At 38.9% G+C, this 26,268-nt stretch overlaps 1 protein-coding gene across 2 annotated transcripts in view; it reads left to right on the plus strand.

The window, feature by feature from the left end:
* ltk (leukocyte receptor tyrosine kinase) overlaps positions 1 to 26,268 on the plus strand; it is a 138,850-nt gene that overhangs the window by 34,082 nt on the left and 78,500 nt on the right. For both annotated transcript variants that reach the window (XM_061895830.1, XM_061895831.1), the window contains exons 2-4: positions 15,311 to 15,361; positions 22,067 to 22,219; positions 22,378 to 22,606. In XM_061895830.1, coding sequence (XP_061751814.1) covers positions 15,311 to 15,361; positions 22,067 to 22,219; positions 22,378 to 22,606 — 433 coding nt within the window. The remainder of the gene's footprint in view (positions 1 to 15,310; positions 15,362 to 22,066; positions 22,220 to 22,377; positions 22,607 to 26,268) is intronic.

The following is a 26,268-nucleotide window of genomic DNA, read 5'->3' on the forward strand; positions in this document are numbered from 1 at the left end:
GGAGACCCCGGACTGTTGAACGACTGAAGCTCTACATAAAACAACAATGGGAAATAATTCCACTTTCAAAGCTTCAACAATCAGTTTCCTCAGTTCCCAAACATTTATTGAGTGTTGTTAAAAGAAAAGGTGATGTAACACAGTGGTGAACATGTCCTTTCCCAACTACTTTACTTTACATCAAATATTCCACTAAGAAAAATATTTTTGGTGGAAGATTTAGCAAATTTATTAAATAAATAATCAAAAAATGTATATTTTGTTTTTTTCTAACTGTACCGAAAAGGAACCGAACCGTGACCTCTGAACCGAGGTACGTACCGAACCGAAATTTTTGTGTACCGTTACACCCCTAGTATTTATATATATATATATATATATGTATATTTATTAGGGATGTAACAGTACCAAATCTCACTGTACAATATTATTAAGACCTTAAGGCCAGACGCAATGGTACGATATTATTGTGTTATATACCCCCAGTAATGGTGAAAAATTAAGTGGCAGGAATGTTTAGAATAAACATGCCTACACACACATATATCTAAAATGTTATAACCATATTAATACAAACATGTTTTTTTCTGTGCAAATCATTGCGCAGGAACAGCCACTGTTTGATGCAAATATTCAAAATAATAACGTACAGTTGATGTCTTTAAAGTAACAATGTGAACATGTAGTCCATCCATTGAACAATAATGTATGCTTGCGTGCAGGGGTGGGCAAACTACGGTTTACGGGCCACATCCGGCCCGTTGGTCCCGTTAATCCGGCCAGCCAAATATCAAAAAAAAGAATGGAGCAAGGATCTGTTTTGAGAATTGCCACAACAAAATACTACTAGACTTCAACACAGTGGCGAAAAAGGGTGATCAACAACACTGCTGCCCCTAAAAGAGAATGTAAGTGTTAAGCCTTTAAAACCATTTTAATGTTGCTTTGATGTTCTGATATGATATTGGTGATAAATAGATGTATTATGATAAAAATAGCCCATGTTTGAGAAGCCTACTCTTAGTTCCAACAGATATGATATGCTTTGAAATGCATCATTGTGCTCGTCCGGCCCGTCTGCCAAATTTCAAAAGCCAATTATGCCCTTGATCCAAAAACATTGCCCACCCCTGCTATAATGTCTGTCTTTCAACTTAATCATTATGGGAAGAAGTGTCCTCCACAATGGTCATGTTTATATCAGTCTGTCAAAATGTTGTTTGTCAGAAAAGTAAACTAACAATATAAATGTTATTAATTTAAATACCTCACAAAACTGACGTTTAAATATATTTTCTGTGTAATGCTTTATGGGTGAGCCAATCGGTAGAAAAATAGATGAATCGATTGAGGATCAGTTGTGTTTTAGTTTACTTTTATTGTCCTTGTCAACATTTTTTGGGGTGTTTTCATATATGTAGAGTTTAGTGGATCTACACCAACATCCACTGTAATGATACCAAGTATAGTAGCGTATATAATCGATACTGCTATGATTACGTCAATTTTTTTTGGCATCACAACATCTTCTTTTGTTTTTTTATATGTTTATTATGTTTATAAACTCAGGAAATATGTCCCTTGACACATGAGGACTTTGAATATGACCAATGTATGATCCTGTAATGACTTTTGTGGTATCATCCAAAACTAATGTAAAGTATCAAACAACAGAAGAATAAGTAATTATTACATTTTAACACAAGTGTAGATATAACTTGTTAAGAGAGAAAGTAAGCAGATATTAACAGTAAATGCACAAGTAGATTAATAATTCATTTTCTAACACTTTTCCTTAATAATGTTGACAAAATAATAGAATGTAAAATGACACAATATGTTACTGCGTACATCAGCAGCTAAATTAGGAGCCTTTGTTTGCTTACTTACTACTAAAAGACAAGTTGTCTTGTATGTTCACTATTTTATTTAAGGACTAATTTGCAATAAGAAACATATGTTTAATGTAGCAAAAGTTTTTTGTAAAAAAAATAAAGCCAATAATGCAATTTTTTGTGTTCCCCCTTTTTTATACAAAAGGACCGAAAAGTAGTGAAATAATTTTGGTACCGGTTCCAAAATATTGGTATCGAAACAACATTAATTCCTACTGATAGATATTTAGTATGGACTACTGACTTGACGTAAACAATAAAAAAAAGCAGTTTTCAAGTTTTGGATGAATGTGGAAAAACTAGGGTCCCCATGAATTTATCTGCACAGAATGTATCTAATTAAACACAATATAAAACACTTGACACTTTAAAAGCTCAGTCAATTTGTGTGTTTGACAATAAAAGAAAGAAGGGACAGTGCAAGAAAATTGGCGGCCGCTTTGTTGTTTTGGTGGAACTTTCCATTGGAATAAAAGCTAGCGCTGTTTACAAATATAAATAAACGCTGGCAGTTTTACGTTTCGAAAAACACAGGCAATTTTGGGCGGGTCACTCTTTTGATTTATCACTGGGTTGAACCAAAATAAGCATTTGATTTGGAGCCAGCAAGTGAATAGATGTTATCAGATGTTGTTGGGCGCCCAACAATGCGCAAAAAAACACATAAAACTCCCCAATGCATGTTTAGTTGTTCATTAAGTGGCCTCCGGGCTAAGGTCTTCTTCACAATATATTGATTCCTTGACCTTTTGCGGCCATACAAAACCAAATCCCCCTCAGGGGAGCTTGTCTTAGCTCCAGCTTGATATATGTAGGAGATGGAGATATTTTAGTCACATTCTTACTTGAGTGAATGATAGTCACACAGCGTTGTTTGTGTCTAATAACTGTCTCTCACTGGGAAAGCTTTGTAGTGGAATAAAGGGCGTGTCGTTTTCATTTCATTTGTTGTCTTTTATATTAGTTATTATCTTTAGGCACAACTTTTATCAAAATTATAACAATAGGAACTAAACAGTTTTAAGTCAGGGGCTAGTTAGCTTAGCTCAGTTTAGCTTAAACGACAAGTAGTGTAACTAAAGCAATAACCTACAAAATTAGTTTTAAAGTAAGTAAAATATGTGTTTTTGTGTGTTTGTTAATACTGTCATAGAAATAGTAAATTTTAGTCGGTTTACATACTATACCCACAGAACTTTAGTTAGGGTTCGAGAGTTCCGGTGGGACGGTTTTTGGTGAGGGACCCATATCCGGTGTTGTGTTTGTGGCACTAAAAGGCTACTGCGATATATTGCTCTGTTACTGATAAAACGTAAAAGTTTTAATGTCATTAAAACAACTAGTTTCGTCCTTTGAGACTCCTCCTTGGACTCCTGTCCTTACGTGCTATAACTAGGGCTGGGCAATGTAGAAAATTACTATATCCAATCCAATCCACTTTATTTATATAACACATTTAAACAACAATAACGTTTCCAAAGTGCTGAACAGCCATGTTAAAAACAATATTAAAAAAAAACAATATTATGCTCCACCAATGACTGAATAAAAACAAAAAATAAATAAATATAAAACCAATATAAAAAAAAAACAATATAAAAATAAATATGATTAAAAACTATTTTAAAGGGTAAAATAAATTAAAATAGAAATCAAAGTGTATAAAAAAACACAGAGGACAGAGGACCACACAACTCACGTAGTATTAAAAGCCAAAGAATAAAAGTGGGTCTTAAGACGAGACTTAAAACACTCCACTGTGGAAGCAGTTTGAACATGGAGGGGCAGAGTGTTCCAGAGCTTAGGGCCGACCACAGAGAAGGCCCTGTCTCCCCTGGTGTTAAGTCTGGTCTTGCGCACCACGAGCTGGAACTGGCTCTCGGACCTCAGAGCGCGCGCAGGAATGTAAATTTCGATGAGGTCCGAGATATATTGAGGTGCCAGTCCATGTAAAGATTTAAAAACAAACAGCAATGTTTTAAAATCAATTCTAAAATGAACAGGGAGCCAGTGCAAACTCTGAAGAATTGGGGTTATATGCTGGCGTTTCCTAGCCCCTGTTAAAAGTCGTGCTACCGCGTTCTGGACTAACTGCAACCGGGAGAGAGCTTTTTGGCTAATGCCAGCATAAAGTGCATTGCAGTAGTCAAGGCGACTTGAAATAAAAGCATGCACGACTTGTTCAAAAAGGTTAAAAGATAAAAACGGTTTAACCTTTACTAAAAGACGAAGGTGATAAAAACACGATTTTAAAACGCCATTGACTTGTTTGTCTAGATGTATAAACTATATCGTGATATTCCAGTATACGTTCTCACGCAATTGCGGAGTAGAGAGGTAGCAACATTGTAACACTAGCTGTGATGATGATTGGTGCGGGTGGTAATACGAGAAAGAGAAGGTGCGAATCTGGTAACAAATGGAAGAATAATTAATTCCCAAGAAAAACAGCACGAGGTCCATCGTCCGGCGGTGGTTTGGCTTCAAGCGGGAATATGTTCAAAATGTATGCGTAAAAAGTGTTGCTACAAAAAGTGCACTAATAGCTTGTTTTAAAATGTCTCTGACAATCTGCTAATGTTGCATCATTTGAAAAGTCACCCGCTAGAGAATGAAGAGTGCTTGAAACTCCGCATGTCAACATCTCCGGCCGGTGCCACACCAACAAAATGCTGAAGCAACTATATCCAGATCAACACCAAATGAAAAAAAAAGTCAACAACAGAAGGAGATAACTTCCGCAGGAACCTATTATGCAGCTCATTTTTATTTAACAGTGATTGAAATATTTTGTGTGACATCATGCACAAAAGTACACCTAATTTGTTTTTAACTATTGTAGTGGTGTTCTGTACAAAAAGTACTTCAATTTAGTGTTGTTTTGATATGTCATCGTGGTGACATCATTCACAAAAGGTTTGTTTTAAAATGTCTCTGACAATCTTGCCCTTTCTGCTTTGAAATGACATGAATGTTTGTGCCACTGCCTAATAACTGTTTAATAAATACAGTTTTGGTAAATGACTTAGTTGTGATTTTCCTCTGTGCATGAAAGTAAAAAAAAATAGCATATATTAATGCAGTATGAACAAGAATGTTTCAATGCAGACACACAGAATCGTCATACTGCTGTGATTATATGCATCAAGTGTTCATTCAAGGCTAAGGCAAAATATCGAGAGAGATATTGTGTATCTTGACATGGCCTAAAAATATTGAGACATTAAAAAAAGGCCATATCTCCCAACCCTAGCTACAACCTCATCATTTCTGATTTTTCCAATAGAAAACCGTAAAAATCCTTAAGTTAGCCATATATTGTAAGCTACTGAAGTGTACTGTGTTTACAAAGACAACAGGGTGAGTTAGCATTAGCATGTATTTGTATTTTTGTATTTCTAGCTTTGCCAAGCCTACTAGAAATATTACCTCATTGTACTTGTCTTTTTCCAACAGAAAACCTTTAATATCCTTGAAATATGGTACTGCAGTGGACTGCATTTACAAAGGCAACAGATTAAGCAAGCAGTAGCATGTGTGTTTTGGTAATTTTTTGCTTTGCTAATCCAAGAATTATTACTCCATAGCACTTTTTTCCTGAGCGGAAAACAGTCAATATTGTTGAGTACTGAGGTGTACTGCGTTTACATAGGCTACAGAGTAAGCTAGCATTAGCATGTGTGTTTTGGTTTTTGATATTTCTACTTTGCTAATACTTTTATACTGATGTGTACGAAACTTCTTAAGGCAGGAGTGTGAGCTAGCATTAGCATGTGTGTTTTTTTTGTCCTTTTTAGCTTTGCTGATACTAGAATTAGTACCTCATTGTACCTGATTTTTCCAGTAGAAAGACAAGGTGTACTATGTACGTTTACAAAGGAAACTGGGTAAACTAGCATTAGCATTCATTTTTTGATTTGTGTAATTTTAAGCTTTGCTAATACTAAAATATTACCTCAATTGTACCTCATTTTTTCATTAGAAAACATTCAATATCTTTGCATTAGCCATATTATACTGAGGTGTACTATGTATGTTTACAAAGGCAACAGGGTTAGCTAGCATTAGCATGCTTGTTTTGGTTTTTGGTATTTCTAGCTTTGCTAATACTAGAATAGTAGACCTCATTGCAGGGGTGGGCGATATGGCTTTTTATTAATATTTCAATATTTTTAGGCCATGTCACAATACACGATATATATCTCGATATGTTGCCTTAGCTTTGAATTGAAACTTGATGCATATAATCTCACCAGTATAATGATTCTATGTGTCTACATTAAAACATTCTTGTTCATACTGCATTAATATATACTCATTTTAAACTTTCATGCAGAGGGAAACCACAACTAAGTCAATTTACCAAAACTGTATTTATTAAATAGTTAAGTTAGCAGTGGCACAAACATTCATGTCATTTCCAGAATAGAAAGTGCAACATTGTCTGAGACATTTTAAAACAAGCTATTAATGCACTTATGTGTTTGATGTCACTAAGATGAACAACACTAAATTAAAGTGTACTTTTTGTACAAAACGCCACTATAACAGTTTAAAACAAATAAAGTGCACATTTGTGCATGATGTCTCACAAGATATTTCAGTAAGTGTCAAATAAAAATGAGCTGCATAATAGGAAATCAAATAGTGTATGTCTTTCGCTATATGGTAGGTTACTGCGGACGTTTTCTCCTTCTATTGTTGACTATTTTTTTTTCATACGGTGTTGACTTGGAAATTGTTGCTTGGGCATTTTTTGGGTGTGGCGGAGATGTTGACGGGCAGAGTTTCAAGCACTCTTCATTCTCTAGTGGGTGACTTTTCAAATGATGCTACACATTAGCAGTGCTGCTACTTTTTGTAGCAACGCTTTTGCCGCATACCTGACATATTACGGTTGTCTGTTCAATATCTTCCCGCTTGAAGCCAAACCCGCAGTATATTGAGTATATTCGATATATTGCCCAGACCTACCTCATTGTACCTGATTTTTCCAATAAAACATTCAATGACGTTGTGTTTGACTTATTGTACTGAGGTATACTGCGTATAGAAAGGCAACAGGGTGAGCTAACGTTGGCATGTGTGATTTGTCTTTTTTGTCAGATCTATCTTTGGTAATACTGGAAATAGTACCTCTTCATACTTGTTATTTTCCAAAAGTAAACATACACTATCATTGAGTTAGCAATACTATACTGAGGTGTTGTATGTTTACAAAGGCAACATGGTGAGTTAGCATTAATATGTGTATTCAGATTTATTTATTTTTTGTCAGTCTAGATGTGCTCTCCTTGTTTGATTGTTCCAATTGAAAACATTTATTATCCTTCAGTTACCCATATTGTATTAGTTGAAATTTACTTCATTTACAAAGGCAACAGGGTAAGCTTGCTTTAGCATGCGTTTTTTGGTTTTTGTCATTTCTTGCTTTGCTAATACCTGTAGAAATAGTACTGTCATGCCTGTTAATCTGGGTTTATGTTTGATCATGTTATGTTTTGTTTTTGGACTCTTGTTTTCCGGTTTTGCACTTCCTGGTTTTGTTGGTTTCATAGTTACTCATTAGTTTCCACCTGGTCTCCAAGTCACGCCCCTGCCCTCAGCCCCACACCTGTTTCTCATCATCATAGTCACTATTTAAGTCAATTGTTTTCTGTTCCTCGGCCTGGGAACTTTGCTTATGCTGTACTACTTGCTACATGCTTGTGCTACATGCTACTTCCTATGACCACGCACCTACCTTGCCTTGCCACGCTGATGATTGTTTTGACCACGCCACGTAAGATCTTGTGTGTATTTATGCCTCTGTGCAAGTTTTCGATTTGTTTAGTACCTTTGATTGTATGTTTTGTTTATTTGTATATAGTCACGCCATTGTGCAGTTTTGTTCGGAGTTTATTCTAGGTTATTATCCGCCACTGAGCGCGCCCTTTGTTTTCCCTTTTTGTATTATAGTATATACTGTAAATAAATGAATCATGTACTCACATTCTCGCCTGGCTCGTTCCAAAGTCCCTCTGCATCGAAGAAGCAAAACTAATCCAAGTCGAAGTCCTGACAAGTACCTCACCATAGCTGATTATTCCGATCAAAAACATTCAATATCGTTGCGTTAGCCATATTGTACTGAGGTGTACTGTGTTTACAAAAGCAACAGAGTGAGCTAGCTTTAGCTTGTGTATTTAGTTTTTTTTGTCATTTTTAACTGTGCTGATACTAGAAATAATGAATCGTTGTTTGTGATTTTTCCAACAGAAAACAGTCATTATCCTTGAGTTTACCGTATCATACTGAGGTGTACTGTGTTTACAAAGGCAACGGGGTGAGCTAGCATTAGCATGTGTTTTGCTTTTTGTCATTTCTAGCTTTGCTATTACTTGAATTAGTACTACATGGTGATTTTTGCTGTTGAAAACATTCAATATAGTTGCGTTAAGTGGACAGAGCCAGGTGTACATATGTTCCAATCCAAAACATCTTTGTTAGAGACGGATATCGCCGAGCCTGACCTAAACTTCCGTGTTATTTGACGGCTGGTACATGACAGTTTTCATTAAAAGCCTCCAATTCACAGGTGTCAAACTCAAGGCCCGGGGGCCAAATATGGCCCGCCACATTATTTTGAAAGCCTGGAAAAAATATGCATTAATAAAATGCTTAATCTTTTCTTACTAAATATATTTGTTGTTTTCCTTTTGACATTAAAAATAATGTACTGCATGCAATTGCAAATCTTTTACAATTCAATATTACCAAAATATAAATATTATTTTTATCATGTGTTCTAAAAATATTTTTTGTTAAACTAAAGATGCTGTACTTAAATATCTGCTTGACTTACGATTTCAAAACAAATTATTAGCCAAATTATAGACTCCACGAATGCAGCTGAGATAGGCTTCTGCGACCCCCAAAAAAAGGACAGGCGGAAGAAAAGGGATGTATGGAAATTATAGACTGTAAAATCCACTTTGGAACTGTTTTTCCTTATACAGTAAGACACTAAAACAATAAAAAACAAACAATAAAAAACAAACAAAAAAAACTTTTACGGAAGAAAAACCCAAAAACTGGCAGCTCTGTTGCTTGAATTTTACTGCTAAAAACAGTGGTATTGTTTTTCCATTCCATTCCATTCTTCATCATCATCATCATTTATTTTTATTCCTTTCATGAAAATGCATAATTACAAGCCACGTACAATTGACACTTTAATTGAAAAAAATGTTTTGGGGTTGTTTCTTATACATTTCCATGATCAGAAAGGAGCAGATGGAAGAATAATATTCTTATATTTATCTGCCCTCTTTTTAACACAAATTACAGTATTTTAGATTACTTTATAACTGTTCCCTCCAACAGCACCCAAACTCCAACATACTTTTCCATTTTCCTTTAAGCATTTCCATCCATTTTTTACCGCTTATTCCCTTTGGGGTCGCGGGGGGTGCTGGTGCCTATCTCAGCTACAATTGGGCGAAAGGCGGCGTACACCCTGGACAAGTCGCCACTTCATCGCAGTCCATTCCATTTATAAAAAAAAAATTTTATGCTGTAAAAAAACACTGCTTTTACAGTAAAATTCTGGTGACTGAGCTGCCAGTTTTTAAATAATTTTTTTTCAGCTTATGTAAAAAAATATATTGTTGATGTATTATATTTAAATTTATACATGTATATTCATATATTACTTATTGTTAAAAGCGGCCCTCTGGGGGCAACCATAACTGCGATGTTTGACAACCCTGCTCTAAATAAAGCTTAGATGTCTGTGCAATAAAACAAGTTCATCTGTGGAGAAAAGGAAAAGAAGAAAGTTGCAAATTACTGGCGGTCAGGAATTGGCAGCATCATTTTTACGTGAACTGAATCAAATAAGTGTGCAACCATGACCGTTCCCCTTGGGAGATTAGGGGCTAACCACCTTTTGTTTTTGTTTTTTTTAATGTAAAACACCATGTTTGTGATGAAATTATATAATGAAGGAAATGTGTAGCTTGTAAAGTTTTATGGGGGTTTTGACATCTGCTGGTAAATCTGTTTATATACCATTTTTACAAAGTCCACTAGGCAAGGCAAACAGGAGACGTGTGCATATAGCACTGAAAGGAAGTTTGTTGGATATTAAGAGGAGGTTCCAAATTTTAATAATAGCCCATTAATGTTTTTAATATGTTTAGTGAATAACCCGTATAGCGTTCTGTTTTATTAGCTCAGCCCATTTGTTAGCTCTATGGCTGCTATTATGAAACTATCTTTATGATAATCGGATTAGTCATGCTGGACCTTTTCTGACCTCGCCTTAGGCCCGTCCCGGCACAGAAACAAGGCCCCTCAGAAGGGTTAAGTTGCAGTGAACTGCAGCGATAATCGTCGTCTTCCTTGCCGTCTGCTGGTTACGCTCGTTAGCTCGTTAAATAGCCGCGTGTCACGTGTGGCCCCATGTTGACTGCTCAATTGGCAGGAACGATATTTTGGGGAACTTGGTGTGTGAATCAGTAGCTACCTCTTCCAAGGAAATGGTCCACATGCTTTTGTTTATCCGTGCAACATTTTTACTTTGGGGTGTGTAACTTGTTATGATTTCTGGCTCCAAAAAGATTTTCCATAAACATAGGGACAGCCCACACACTGATGCCATTAATAATTGTCATAATGTTGAAAAAAAAAATCCCTTAATTTCACAGCGGAAAGCGCAAAAAATCACATCGGTCAGAATGTGTAATTAACATTAACATGGAAAATGCCATTTAACATGTTCACGTTATCTGATTGTTTGAACTTCAATGAAATCTCTTTTTACATCTCTATGAAATCAAATCATATCAGCTTGTGATTTGTATTGCACTGCTATGTTGCTTGCCCAATGGGCCCTGTGACGAGGGGGTGACTTGTCCAGGGTGTACGCCACCTTGCGCCCCAGTGCATCTGTGATAAGCTCAAGCAATCCCGCAGCCCCGAGAGGGACAAGCAGTAAAAAATGGAAGGATATTGTCAAATGTTTGTACAAAACTCAAATCAGTGGAGTTGCCACGTTGTGTAAATCGTAAATAAAAACAGAATACAGTGATTTGCAAATCCTTTTCAACTTATATTTAATTTAATAGACTGCAAAGACAAGATATTTAATGTTCGAACTGAGAAACGTAAATTATTTTTGCAAATAATCACTAACTTAGATATTAATGGAAACAACACATTGCAACAAAGTTGGCACAGGGGCATTTTTACCACTGTGTTACATCACCTCTCCTTTTAACAACACTCAGTAAACCTTTGGGAACTAAGGAGACCAATTTTTGAAGCTTTTCAGGTGGAATTACTTCCCATTCTTGCTTGATGTCCAGCTTAAGTTGTTCAGCAGTCCCGGGTCCCCAATGTCGTATTTACGCTTCATAATGTGCCACACATTTCAATGGGAGACAGGTCTGGACTAAGGGCAGGCCAGTCTAGCACGTGGCTTGGTATTGTCTTGCTGAAATAAGCAGGGGCGTCCATGATAACGTTGCTTGGATGGCATCATATGTTGATCCAAAACCTGTATGTACCTTTCAGAATTAATGGTCCTTCACAGATGTGTGAGTTACCCATGCATTGGGCACTAATACACACCCATACCATCACAGATGCTGGCTTTTAAACTTTGCGCCCATAACTATCCAGATGGTTCTTTTCCTCTTTGTTCCGGAGAACACAACGTCCACAGTTTCCAAAAACAATTTGACATTTCAGACCACAGAACACTTTTCCACTTTGCATCAGTCTATCTTAGATGAATTTGGGTCCAGCGAAGCTGGCGGCATTCCTGAGTGTTGTTGATAAATGACTTTTGCTTTACATAGTAGAGTTTTATCTTATACTTACAGATGTAGCGACCAACTGTAGTTTCCGACAGTGGTTTTCTGAAGTGTTCCTGAGCCCATGTGTTGATATCCTTTACACACTGATGTCGGTTATTGATGCAATACCGCCTGAGGGATCCAAGGTCCCTTATCCCAGCTGCTTTAGTGTGGAATTCGCTGCTTTAGTGTGGAATTCGGGGTACACGATTGATGAGTTTTCACCTCCTCGCAGAAGTATATTTCTATTTGAATAGGATTCGTTAGGGCAGTGGTTCTCAAACCTTTTTCACCAAGTACCACCTCATAAAACAACTTGGCTTTTTAAGTTCCACGATAATGACCAACATTAAAATAATGTAGCATAGTAGGCTTAAATATTAATTAAGAACAATGCAAAAGTTTGAACAATTTTAATATTTTTGGACACAGTAACACGTTGTGTTTGAATATGGAAAAATACACCACTGTACTTTAATCAAGTGATTCTTTGGCATACCACTTGATGGAGCCCACATACCATTGGTGGTAAACGTACCACAGTTTGAAAATCACTGCATTAGGGCAACAATCTTCTGCACTCTCTGAAGGTTGTTTGCATAAACTTGGTTATACTGGATCGATTCGCAGCTGAGTGTGAAGCGACCGGGATGAGAATCAGCACCTCCAAGTCCGAGTCCATGTTTCTCGCCCGGGAAAGGGTGGAGTGCCATCTCCAGGTTGGGGAGGAGATCTTACCCCAAGTGGAGGAGTTCAAGTACCTAGGAGTCTTGCTCACGAGTGAAGGAAGAGTGGATTGTGAGATCGACAGGCGGATCGTTGCGGCTTCTTCAGTAATGCGGACACTGTATCGATCTGTTGTGGTGAAGAAGGAGCTGAGCCAGAAGGCAAAGCTCTCAATTTACCGGTCGATCTACGTTCCCATCCTCACCTACGGTCATGAGCTTTGGGTTATGACCGAAAGGACAAGCTCACAGGTAGAAGTGGCCAAAATAAGTTCCCTCCACCGGGTGGCGGAGCTCTTCCTTAGAGATAGGGTGAGAAGCTCTGCCAATCCAGGAGGAGCTAAGAGTAAAGCCGCTGCTCCTCCACATTGAGAGGAGCCAGATGAGGTGGTTCGGGCATCTGCTCAGGATGCCACCCGAACGCCTCCCTCGGGAGGTGTTCAGGGCACGTCCGACCGGCAGGAGGCCAAGGGAAAGACCCAGGACACGTTTGGAAGACTATGTCTCCCGGCTGACCTGGGAACGCCCCGGGATCCCCTGGGAGGAGCTGGACAAAGTGGCTGGGGAGAGGGAAGTCTGTGCTTCTCTGCTTAGGCTATTGCCCCGCCACCCAACCTCGGATAAGCCGAAAAAAATGGATGGATGAATGGATGGTTATACAGTACCCAGGGTTTACCCTAAACTTGCAAGATACCTGAGGCGGTGGGGGCGTGGTCATATGGACGTTAGAGAAATTTGCATATTTTGGTATAACGATAAGATTTTCCTTAAAAAGGCTCAAAAAATGTATACACACATTTAAAATAAATCTGTTTTTATTCATCAGTATTAACGATTATTTGTTTTAATCATGTTTTCCATGTTTTCAATTGTTGCTGCTTTTGTAACTCCCTCCAAATAGCACAGACACAATGACTTTCTTGAACTGATTTATTTGAAGGCTTCCTTTCCCTTCAAATCCACCGTGAAAACCGTAATAAAATAAAGCATGTTACAAACGTAAAAATTACAACATGCACAGCATGTGGATCAAACATTTTACCGAAGTAAAATACAAACACAAATGACAAATACCTCGTTGGCCTGCATGCTTCTTTTAGGAGGAAATTGTGATCTTCAGGCTCTTGTAGCCAAAACGCTTAAAGTCCTTGTGACACTTTTTAGTCTTTGTTACAATCATTCTCTCTCCTTCTCCCTTCACATTGCATCAAAAAATGTTTCCTCATACCCAGAAGTAGTCTCCTTACATCTGTCGACAGACCAAACGAGACACTTCAAAATAAAAGTATGCCCACAAACTAAAGAAAAAGGCATGAAATGAATCAACTCAAGTTTTTTTTTTTACAAAATGCCAACATGGCACTGCCATATTTATTATTGAAATCACAAAGTGCATTATTTTTTTAGCATGCCTCAAAACAGCTGCTCGGAATTTGGGACATGCTCCCCCTGAGAGAGTATAAGGAGGTTGAGGCGGGCGGGGTTTTGGGAGGCGGTGGTTAGGGTGGGGGTCTGGGGTGTGGCGGGGGTGTATATTGAAGCGTAGCGGAAGAGTTAGTGCTGCAAGGGTGTTCTGGGTATTTGTTCTGTTGTGTTACGGTGCGGATGTTCTCCCGAAATTGTTTTTGTCATTCTTGTTTGGTGTGGTTTCACAGTGTGGCGCATATTTGTAACAGTGTTAAAGTTGTTTATACGGCCACCCTCAGTTTTACCTGTAGGGCTGTTGACCAAGTATGTCTTGCATTCACTTGTGTGTGTGAAAAACCGTAGATATTATGTGATTGGGCCGGCACGCAAAGGCAGTGCCTTTAAGGTTTATTTGCGCTCTGTACTTCTCCCTACGTCCGTGTACCACTCCGTACAGCAGCGTTTTAAAAAGTCATACATTTTACTTTTTGAAACCGATATTGATAATTTCCGATATCACGTTTTAAAGCATTTATCGGTCGATAATATCGGCAGTCCGATATTATCGGACATCTGTAACACCAACAAAATGACAGTTGTCAGCTGTTCGCATATATTACCTAAATCAAACATGGCATAAATGTCTGTTACAAGATACTGGAGTAGTAAACAGTAGGGTTGCAATGTTACTCCCTATAATCCTACACGGGACAATCCGACTCTAATTAAAAAAATAAATAAAAATTGTGATATATTAATTCAGATAATGTCAAAAAAAGTTGATAATTTTATTTTACCATATTGCCCAGCCCTAGCGTGTGCATGAGTGAGGGATAACGATTATGGGCGGTATAGCTCGGTTGGTAGAGCGGCTGTGCCAGCAACTTGAGGGTTGCGGGTTCGATCCCGGTCCGCCATCCTAGGCACTGCCGTTGTGTCCTTGGGCAAGACACTTTACCCACCTGCTCCCAGTGACACCCACACTGGTTTGAATGTAAAAATTAGATATTGGGTTTCACTTTGTAAAGCGCTTTGAGTCACTAGAGAAAAAACGGTATATAAATATTATTCTCTTCACATTAGCACTCCACTACATTTATAATAACACAAGCCAAGGAATAAGGATAGATAAAAGCTTTCATGATATGCTACTGAAGTGGTAAATTGTCTGTGTTGCCTAATGCAGCTCATCCACCCTTTCAGCACCACACAGGGAACTTTAATAGGGTTACCAATCCTGCATTACACTAGTCACCAGTTTTTCTTCAATTACTTGTTCTGTGTCATACAACGTGGATATGACTATGTATATACCTTGTATAGTAGGGTGTATATTTAACACCTGGACAATTAATTTGATAATACTTCACTAAACATGTTTCATGACATGAAACCCAATGCATGTATGCATTTTTGCTGACTGTGTGTTTGTCTTTTTCAGTCAGCCGTTGCCACGCTCTTCTGGACAGTCTTCTGGAAGACAACATCTCAGGTCAGCTGTTTGCTCATTACCTCAACTTAGAAGACGACAGTCAATATTAGAATGGCACATGATCACGCACGACTATACAGTAGTTCAGGAGTTGGCAATCTTTGCTAACAAAATACAAGTGCGGTGAGGGAGTGTAAGCCTACATTGAAATATATTAATCCAGTAATACCGCTACCTACCAGCTTAAAGGGGAACATTATCACAATTACAGAAGGGTTAAAACCAATAAAAATCAGTTCTCAGTGGCTTATTTTATTTTTTTATTATTTTTTTTCAAAATTTTACCCATCCTGGAATATCCCTAAAAAAAAGCTTTAAAGTGCCTGATTTTCGCTATCTGTGAAGCCATCGTCCATTTTCCTGTGACGTCATCCAGTGATGCCAATACGAATAGCACAGCAAGATATAGCGACATTAGCTCGGATTCGGACTCGGATTTCAGCAGCTTAAGCGATTCAACAGAATACGCATGTATTGAAACGGATGGTTGCAGTATGGAGGCAGACAGAATACGCATGTATTGAAACGGATGGTTGCAGTATGGATGCAGATAGCGAAAACGAAATTGAAGAAGAAACTGAAGCTATTGAGCGAATAGCTATTGACGCTATTCGGCCATGTTTGCCTTAGCATCGCCGGTAAAATGTGCAGACCAACGATCGGAAGTTTCGCATCTTGTTACACTGGATCAACTTAACTCCATCGATTGGTAAGTGTTTGTTTGGTATTAAATGTGTGTGGAGGGAAACGCTGGATGAAAATATAGTTTCAAATGTACATACAGCTAGCCTAAATAGCATGTTAGCATCGATTAGCTGGCAGTCATGCCACGACCAAATATGTGTGATTAGCACATAAGTCAACAACATCAACAAAACTCACCTTTGTGATTTCGTTGATTTTATCGTTGTAAATGCATCTGCAGGTTATCTATACATCTCTGTGCCATGTCTGCCTTAGCACCGCCGGTAAAATGTGCAGACACTCCGGCACATTCGATGGGGGTCTGGCGGCAGATTTCTTTGACTTTATCATTGGAAATGCGTCTGCTTTGAGTGTCACAGGATATCCACACAATCTTGCCATCTCTGTAGTAGCATAGCTTTTGTCGGTAAAGTGTGTGGAATAAACGACTGACCATTTCGTCGGCTTTCACCACACCCTCGTATTTTGAACAAATTTCCTCCAATTTCTTGCCACTTTCGCATCTTTGGGCCAGTGGTGCAACTTGAATCCCTCCCTGTTAGTGTTGTTACACCCTCCAACAACACACCGACGAGGCATGATGTCTCCAAGGTTCCAGAAAATAGTCGAAAAAACAGAAAAATAACAGCTGAGACGCGGTGTTTATAATGTGTTTGAGAAAATGGCGGCTTTATTACCTAGGTGACGTCACGTTCTGACGTCATCGCTTCGAGAGCGATAAATAGAAAGGCGTTTAATTTGCCAAAATTCACTCATTTAGAGTTCGGAAATCGGTTAAAAAAATATTTGGTCTTTTTTCTGCAACATCAAGGTATATATTGACGCTTACATAGGTCTGGTGATAATGTTCCCCTTTAATGGGTTGTGTGGCGGAGTTTTTAACTCAAAACATTTGTATGTCAAATCCACGTCTCCTATTGAAATGAATGTGCAAGCACATATAATTGGTGCTTGCACAAAGCCCCCATTTAAAAACTTTCAGTTTTGGTTGATTTTGGCGGCGCATGTAGTGTCATTCTGACACGTTTGCTGTGTTATTGGCACAAATATTACATCTCTAATGACTATGCTGATGTTAAATAGGCACTATTAAGAAATTATCTTGGATTGCGTTACCAACATGACGCCACTACCAAGAATGTATCAAGGCGGATGCCGGTCTTAAGTAAAGAAAGACAGGCCGGAGAGTTATTTTTCAAAGGAAGTATTGTAGAACTGCAAACTATCAAGCCGGTGGATATTTATTTCCGATTGCCAACATTAGCATTATCGTTTTGATTTGAGCATCGAAAGGTACTTATTTGTTTAGCAGAAAGAGAGCCAAGGTAGCATCGGCCAAAATCCCTCATTTTTGAGCTCACGCCAGCAAGTGAAAGCCGGGGCAATGATGATCCTGACTGTCGTTTTATCCGGGGAGGCTCAATTTTTCTTTTTTGGTCTCCTCAGACAAAACTTTATTTGGTTGGTTGTTTTGAAACTTTGGCCATGATAGCAGTAATTGCATATAGGCGTTCTTCTTTTTCTTTTCATTTTCTGGGGCACATAAGCGTCCATATCAATTTCAATCTTTATAACGAATTTGCCATAAAGCAAATCAGCACATTTGTAATTTTTGTGTGCTCCTCAATGTGCAGACCCCACAGGTTTAACTAGTTGTAAGTGGAAGGATCATCCCATAAGATATGAAAATATTTTATGAAGGCTGAAAGTATACTTAGTGCTGCTTCAACATGTAATGGTTTGAAAAATAAACTTGTGGATAAGAAATATTGTATGACAACAATACGTTAAAAAGTACTACCAACAACTACACTAGTTTTATGAAGTAATATAATAAGCTGCTTTTCCAGATACATGTCCACCATTAGATACTGTAGTATTTTAACATTCTTGGCGGGCTTTACTCATTCTGCTTCAGTATGGTGTATAGCTATGATACATTCAAATTGCTTGCAAATTATCAATCAATCAATGTTTATTTATATAGCCCTAAATCACAAATTTCTCAAAGGACTGTACAAACCACTAAGACTACGACATCCTCGGAAGAACCCACATAAGGGCAAGGAAAACTCACACCCAGTGGGACGCCAGTGAAAATGATGACTATGAGAAACCTTGGAGAGGACCTCAAATGTGGGCAACCCCCCCCCTCTAGGGGACCGAAAGCAATGGATATTGAGCGGGTCTAACATGATACTGTGAAAGTTCAATCCATAGTGGCTCCAACACAGCCGCGAGAGTTCAATTCAAAGCGGATCCAAGACAGCAGCGAGAGTCCCGTCCACAGGAAACTATCCCAAGTAGAGGCGGATCAGCATCGTAGAGATGTCCCCAACCGATACACAGGCGAGCGGTCCATCCTGGGTCCCGACGAGCGGTCGATCCTGGGTCTTGACTCTGGACAGCCAGTACTTCATCCATGGTCATCGGACCGGACCCCCTCCACAAGGGAGGGGGGACAGAGGATAAAAAGAAAGGAAGCGACAGATCAACTGGTCTAAAAAGGAGGTCTATTTAAACGCTAGAGTATACAAATGAGTTTTAAGGTGAGACTTAAATGCTTCTACTGCGGTAGCATCTCGAACTGTTACCGGGAGGGCATTCCAGAGTACTGGAGCCCGAACGGAAAACGCTCTATAGCCCGCAGACTTTTTTTGGGCTTTAGGAATCACTAATAAGCCGGAGTCTTTTGAATGCAGATTTCTTTCCGGGACATATGGTACAATACAATCGGCAAGATAGGATGGAGCTAGACCGTGTAGTATTTTATACGTAAGTAGTAAAACCTTAAAGTCACATCTTAAGTGCACAGGAAGCCAGTGCAGGTGAGCCAGTAAAGGCGTAATATGATCAAACTTTCTTGTTCTTGGCAAAATTATGTCAATGTTTCAAAACATTTTTTAAATTCAATGAATATCATCCACTTCTTCTCAGCACTGTCCTTCACACGCACTTTCTTCTATCCCATTGATCTCTAGATATAAGCTAATGCTAGCGAGTAAGACCAGATGTTTTGGGTGGATCCAATGTTTACGGTGACATTTGCTGAAACTATTTTAAATTGGGGCACTCTTAAGTTGAGGTACCACTGCATTTTCAGTCCTGTTGTCAGACGATTGATTTAAAAAAATCTGAATTGGGGTTCGTTTTGCAGGAGCCAAAGAAGGAAAGACTTTCGAAACAAACCTTTTTTTCCCTTGTTGCTGTTTGCGTAAATGACAGGCTCAAGTTTAATTACAGCGTTCACAGAATACTGCATAATTGACAAGAATGTCCAATGGGATACCTTACGGTTGTCTGTGACATGCACTTATAGTGTGTCCTGTAATAAAGTATTTAAAAAGTGCATAATTATTTATCCAATTTCAGGTTGTGAGGGGCCAATCTATTTAAAAATGAAGCAGCACTGCAAAATATTTCATTCATAGAAAAACCTATCCAGTCTAAGTTTGATTTATCTACTTTTTTGGTTTCTCCTATGTAAGCAAGAGGACAAAAGTTGTACACAAGTGTCTTGCTGAAGGCAAAAAAAGGGGTTACAGAAAACCTGACTTGTTTTAGGGTTTTTTTGTGAACAAAGTACTAACTGGAGTTCAATTGTGATGCAATAAAACAAATTAAAAAATGACAGTTTAATAATGGACCCTGTGTTGGGATGAGCCTTACAGGGAATCTGTTTGCCAAATTAGCTGAAGTGGCAGTTTCCTCTCCAGCCATCACATGACATGTTTTTTTTCTGCGTGTGAGTCTGACACACGATCACTCCTAATCAACCGAGCCTCTGACTGTCCGCTACATTTCTGATTTTGTCCAAAGCAATTAAAGAGTGTTTCAATGAAAATGATTAGTCATAAAGTTATTTTATCAATGAAATCACTCGAGCACATGCCAGCCTTCATGCATGACTTCATGTTTCACTTCAACAATAGGGTCCCTTTTCTACCCATGTAAAAATGTTGACACTTTAGTTTTTTTCCTCAAATTCCAACTTTTGTGTTACACACATGCATGAAGGTGTGTACCAATCGTTAAAGGATGTGGTTGTAAAAAGCTTAGTTTTTGCTTGATATGTATTACATCATTTATTATTATTATTGTCTATTGTGGTGCTGAATTTCCAGCAGGGATCAATAAAGTACTTTCTATTCTATTCTATTCTATTCTATTCTATTGAAGATGCATCTTCAGGACATCTAGTCCGGCTTAGAATGAAACTCCTAACATTTAAGACATATAAGACCCCTCAAAATACAGAACCCACAAATCTTTGAATAAATCCGTACATTTTTCTTATATTTTTCAGGGTATACAAGTCGACATTGCGCTTGAAATATTGGAACAATAGTCTTTCCCAACATGTCTTCATCACAAGAAAAATAAATTTTGCGTGGCAGCTGATCACTCACATAGCCTTTGTTAAATACTTAATGCACCTTTAGGCAGCAATTACAGCCTTAAGTATTTTTGAATACAATACAACAAGCTTGGCACACCTATTTTTGGGCAGCTTTGACCGTTCCTCTTTGCAGCACCTCTCAAGCTCTATCAGGTTGAATGAAAAGCGTTGGTTTTCATTGCTGCATTCATCTTTCCCTCTATCCCTACTTGTCTCCAAGTTCCTGCCGTTGAAAACCATCCCCACAGCATGATGCTGCCACCACCATGCTTTACTGTAGGGATGGTATTGGCCTGATGATGAGCGGCGAAACTGGCCAAAGATAGGTGTGCCAAGCTTGTGGCATCGTATTCAAAAAGACTTGAGGCTGTAATTGCTGCCAAAGGTGCATCAACAAAAGTATTGAGCAAAGAGTCTGAATACTTATGTACATGTGTTTTTTTTTAAGTCTTTATATTGTTATTATAGGGTATTGACTGCAGAATTTTTAATACATACATGAATTTATTCCATTTTGGAATAAGGCTGTAACATAAAAAATTACGGAAATAGTGAAGCGCTTTGAATACTTTCCGGATGCAATGTAGGGTCACAATAATTTATTGAATTAAAAGGTCATTACGCAGTAAATTGACTGATGCAGACACACATTTGTTACTGAATGCTTTCTTTTTACGCTTATGCCTTGAAATTTTTGTATCCAAGTAATATGCAATATTGCAACTAGATTTCACTTGGTAATATTAAAAAGTGTGCAATGTCGATAATTAACGACACTCATTACACAGATTTAGCTTGTGAGCTATTGTATGCTTGGCAGTTATGTAGCTGCTAGCTCCTAGTAGCCTATAGTTTGATAATGACTTCATAAGTCATTATCTGAGATTGTATCTAAGATACACGAAAAGAGCAAACGTGTGTGCTTATTGTAGGACATTTAAATGTTAACTGTCCAGCTGATCACAAGACAATGTGCTGCAAGACGGATTATATCATCCAATTCTTGTTTTGTTTTTTTTGCTAACATTGAACTAATATCCACATCAGATCAGGGCACTTGTATACTGTATGCGAGCAAATTTTCAGGGTCGTCTTGCTCCATCAAAAAGTAGATTTTTGACACGGTTCTGAAGCTCAAAGAGTATGGGACTGTGCAAAATCGTAATTGTAAAATCCCAAAGAAAAATGTGTTTGACAATTTTTTGTGACTTACTGAAGTTTGCAACACAAAATTGGCCCGAGTGTGTGAATGTGAGTGTGAATGCTGTCTGTCTATCTGTGTTGGCCCTGTGATGAGGTGGCGACTTGTCCAAGGTGTACCCACCTTCCGCTCGAATGCGGCTGGGATAGACACCCCCACCCCCGCAACCCCAAAAGGGACAAGCGGTAGGAAATGGATGGATGGATGGATATTCAAGTTTTGCCTCAAGCACCATGTAACCATATGGAGCATATTTTAGAAAGACCATGACTTTTATGCAAAAATACCAACATTTTGGGGGTGCTTAAAATTTGCCAGAGGTTTTTATGGTTTCTGGTTTTTTTGGGGTCACCCTGTATTTGACCATGAGGATGAATCTCAAGTGCCTTTTGTCTTGCAGTTTCCTCCTGTGATTTCGAAGCACCTTGCCTATGGACTTTGTCAAATCACAGCAACCAAAGTGACTGGTCGCTGGTGTCTGCGCTGCGACTGGAGAGCACACAGCAGACAGCTTTCCAGCCTGAGGCGGACCACTCGGAGGGGAGCGCTGATGGTGAGAGACTTGTGTTCCTGAAGGCATGAAATATTCATAGAGGAAGATCTTTGAGACAGTATAAAAAAAATTCTTCCCTTCGACTTTGATATCCAATATGCTTTTTTTAAAGCAAGAAGCAAAAAAAGTTATACAAAAATCTTTTTTTTTTTTTAAAGGTCAATTTCTGCTCTTAAGCCCCGCCCCTGATTCCAAAGTGGCAGGGAGTTGTGAGTACCACTTAACCAGCCCAGTCATAACCAGAGGAGAAGACCTATGTGTTTTGTTATTTGCTGTGTACGAGTCGTCACCAACAGCAGGGGACCTCTTGGTCCTGATCAAACCCCTCACCTCCAGTTCATTCGCTGACGCCATTGTCGTCCATCCTGAGAGACAAAAAGACACCAGGTCAGCAAACATACTCAGTGTGGTGAATATTTGTTTGTGTTTTTGCATGAGAGAATATCCAGGTTCTAGAGATGCGCGTTTTGCGGTCTCAACCGCGGAGTCCGCGGATAAACCGCGGGTCGGGTGGTTGACATGACGAAAAAATAGATTTTAATTAGATTCGGACGGGTGGTGGTTGAACCATCCGGAAATATTTGATATGCATGGTTATCCTTTGCCATTCAAAGTGCCATTTAAGACCCGTGTCGTAAAGCGAAGAAGACAATAAGAGACGCTATTATTCTCCTGAATGACTGCCGGCAGTCACCCAGTTAATAAGTATTAGGGCGTGCTATGAAGCCATTGACTTTGTCACCTTCTACAACATGTACGATCTGCTTGTCAGTCCAGCATCATGTTGTGTGTGGCTTCAGCGGCAACACGCACACGACTGCAAGGCATACTGGGTGACACAGAGTACACTAATGGTTGTGATATAAACAATTTTAACACTCTTAGTAATATGCCCCACGCTGTGAAGCCACACCAATTAAGAACGACGAACACATTTTGGGAGAACATCCTCACAGTAACACAACATAAACGCAACACAACAAATACCCATAATCCTTTGTATTCATGACACATCCTGACTATTTTATACACCCCGCTAGCAGCTCAGTGAGTGGTAAAGGCGGACAACCTCTGATGTATTTCAGCTGGCGGTTGGCGGGCGGGTACGGTCCTGATAAAATGTTGGTTCGGGTGGACGACGACTTTGGTGATGCGGATGCGGATGATATAATTGCCGATCCGCGCATCTCTACCAGGCAGCAAATGTACTCCAATCCCAAATATGTTTATTTTTTTAATCATAAAACAAAGACTGTCAGGAATGCTCTTCTTAGTGGAGGTCGTGACCTCAAAAGGCAGAAGACAGAAGAAGGTTTAAGAGTGTTTAATGCCCAAAAGTACAAAATCCAACAGGGATGTGCATGAAAGCTAAAGAGAGCTACCAACAAAGACATGCAACACAATGATGATCCAACACCAACAAAGACTGGCTGAAATGCTACCCAGGTGATCATTAGCAGTTGGTGAAAAACATAAAACTAATCACGCCCAGGTGATGAAGACAGCACTAAGAAGCAGTGTGAAGCTAGTGCAGGGAAAATACAACCAGAACAGGAAGTGGAAACAAAATGAGACCACAAGAAAATAAGTGAACCTAAAACACGGGAAACAGACCCAAAAAAGAATGGCCTGGCCTAACAGGTCATAACAAAGACAACATAAATGATCAATGTATTCTCCATGTCTTACCTTGTTCAGCGTGACGGGTAAGCTGGAACCTATCCTGTTATGATCAGCTTCCCGGATCATATTCTGTTTATGTTTTCAGGTCACTTGTGTTCTCAGCACCTGTTTAGTTTGTGTGTCTCAGTTGCCATGACGGCAGATTACAGTCACCTGCCTCTGGTTAGTGTTCGGGACGCACACTTGTTGCCCGGGCACTAATCAGAGGGCTATTTAGTTTACGCGCCGGCCTCACTCGGCCTGTTGGTCTTGTTTGCTCCCGTGCAACAGTTCTCTCTTGATTACGTTTATAATCTGCATTTTGATATTGCCATCTTTTGGCTACCCTTTTGTTTTCAGTGCCGTGGGCACAGCGCAGCACATTTTTGATCTGCAACTAGAATAAATAATTTATTCTCACCTGCAAGGCGCTTCCTGACAACCCTCTGGACCAAGCGTAACATATTCAAGCTAATTGGCTCTGATCTTGTATCCCTGATCTTTAACGCATATGTTATCTTAGTTACTACGTATAATGCTTGGAAGTTAACCGGCTACGTAGCACTCTATATCTAGACTTAACCTTTAAAAACGTATACAGTGGAACCTCAATTTATGAACTTAAATTGTTTTTTCAACATGGTTTGCCAACCGAAAAATGTTTATAGTTAAGCAGAGTTCCCCATAAGAATCAATTTAGCCTCGACAAAAGTCCCTAATTTAGTAGAAAAAAAAAAAAAAAAAGCACACTTTAAAAACACTACAATATATATATATATATATATATATATATGTATATGGGCAGCACGGTGGAAGAAGGGGTTAGTCATCTGCCTCACAATACGAAGGTCCTGAGTAGTCCTGGGTTCAATCCCGGGCTCGGGATCTTTCTGTGCATGTTCTCCCCGTTACTACGTAAGTTCCGTCTGGGTACTCCGGCTTCCTCCCACTTCCAAAGACATGCACCTGGGGATAGGTTGATTGGCAACACTAAATTGGCCCTAGTGTGTGAATGTGAGTGTGAATGTTGTCTGTCTATCCGTGTTGGCCCTGCGATGAGGTAGCGACTTGTCCAGGGTGTACGCTGCCTTTCGCCTGATTGTAGCTGAAATAGGCACCTGCGCCCCCCGCGACCCCAAAGGGGAATAAGCAGCAGAAAATGGATGGAGATATATATATATATATATATATATATATATATATATATATATATATATATATATATATATATATATATATATATATATATATCAAAACACCCAAACAACACAACATTACTCTAAGCTTAAATGTCAACACACACACAAGTCTTGTTGGTGTGTACAATACATAAAATGGAAAATCATTTTACCTTTTGTCTAGGAATATTTGTGGCATTGTTGAACACTACCAGTATGAGGGGATCCTTCATCGGCTTGTGTCATTTTAGTATCTTTTTCTTTATTGTAATAAAGCGCCCTAGTTCCTACGCCCCTGCCGCGAGCCATCAATGCTTTTTGAAATGGCCATGCCAGTGTGTACAGGAAGCAGTGTCAGAGAAATGGCTGCCTCGGATGACTTCAAGCAGCATGCAAAATGAATTGATGAATGAATGCATGAAGCATTCCTAGATGAGACATGATCCGCACAGAGAGGCATATTTGGCGTAATGTAAACAATAGTAAACCGTAAAGGACGCAAATAAAGGCGTTCATGAATCGAGGTTTCACTGTACGAGGTCCATAGTACGGACCACTGCTTAGGTAATGTAGAACTGATGGAGCACAATCCTATTCAACACATTCTAGCAGGCCCTATTGCTTGTTTAAATGCGAATACTTCCCTTAGTATACTGTGTAAACTGTACTTAAATCCTGAGTGCGTTAATTATTTGACAATGTAGTGCGTTCTTTAAAAATGACTGTCTTTGTGCACTTACTGGAAATGGCAATCTTTTTTTTTTTTTTAAATCTTCTTCTTTACTACTTTCAACCGCTACCGTTGCGCCTCGGCCACCATTATTTCAAGTTTCAAGTCCCTCGGCTTAGGCTATGTGGCCAATACGGCGACTATTGAGGGGGATACATGTCCATCACAACATTTTGCTGTACAGGAAAACCTGAAATTATGAACTTATTTGGTCCTTGAACAAGGTTGCTAAATAGAAAACTTTGTATATTGAAGCAAAAACAATGATAATGGGTTCCAACTTTGACAAAACTCCATATATTAGTAAAAATTAGTACACTTTGAATACAATAGAAAGCGCAACATTGACCTGTATATTAAACAACAAACCCAGTGGAAGATGGGTCAACTTTCTATTGAATAAGAAAGCCATAACAACAAAATTAACTGTCTAAATTTGCAGCAGCCCTGCCAACACACACACACACACACGCACGCAC

The sequence above is a fragment of the Nerophis ophidion genome, linkage group LG03 (assembly GCF_033978795.1).
Source record: "Nerophis ophidion isolate RoL-2023_Sa linkage group LG03, RoL_Noph_v1.0, whole genome shotgun sequence".
Classification (NCBI taxonomy): domain Eukaryota; kingdom Metazoa; phylum Chordata; class Actinopteri; order Syngnathiformes; family Syngnathidae; genus Nerophis; species Nerophis ophidion.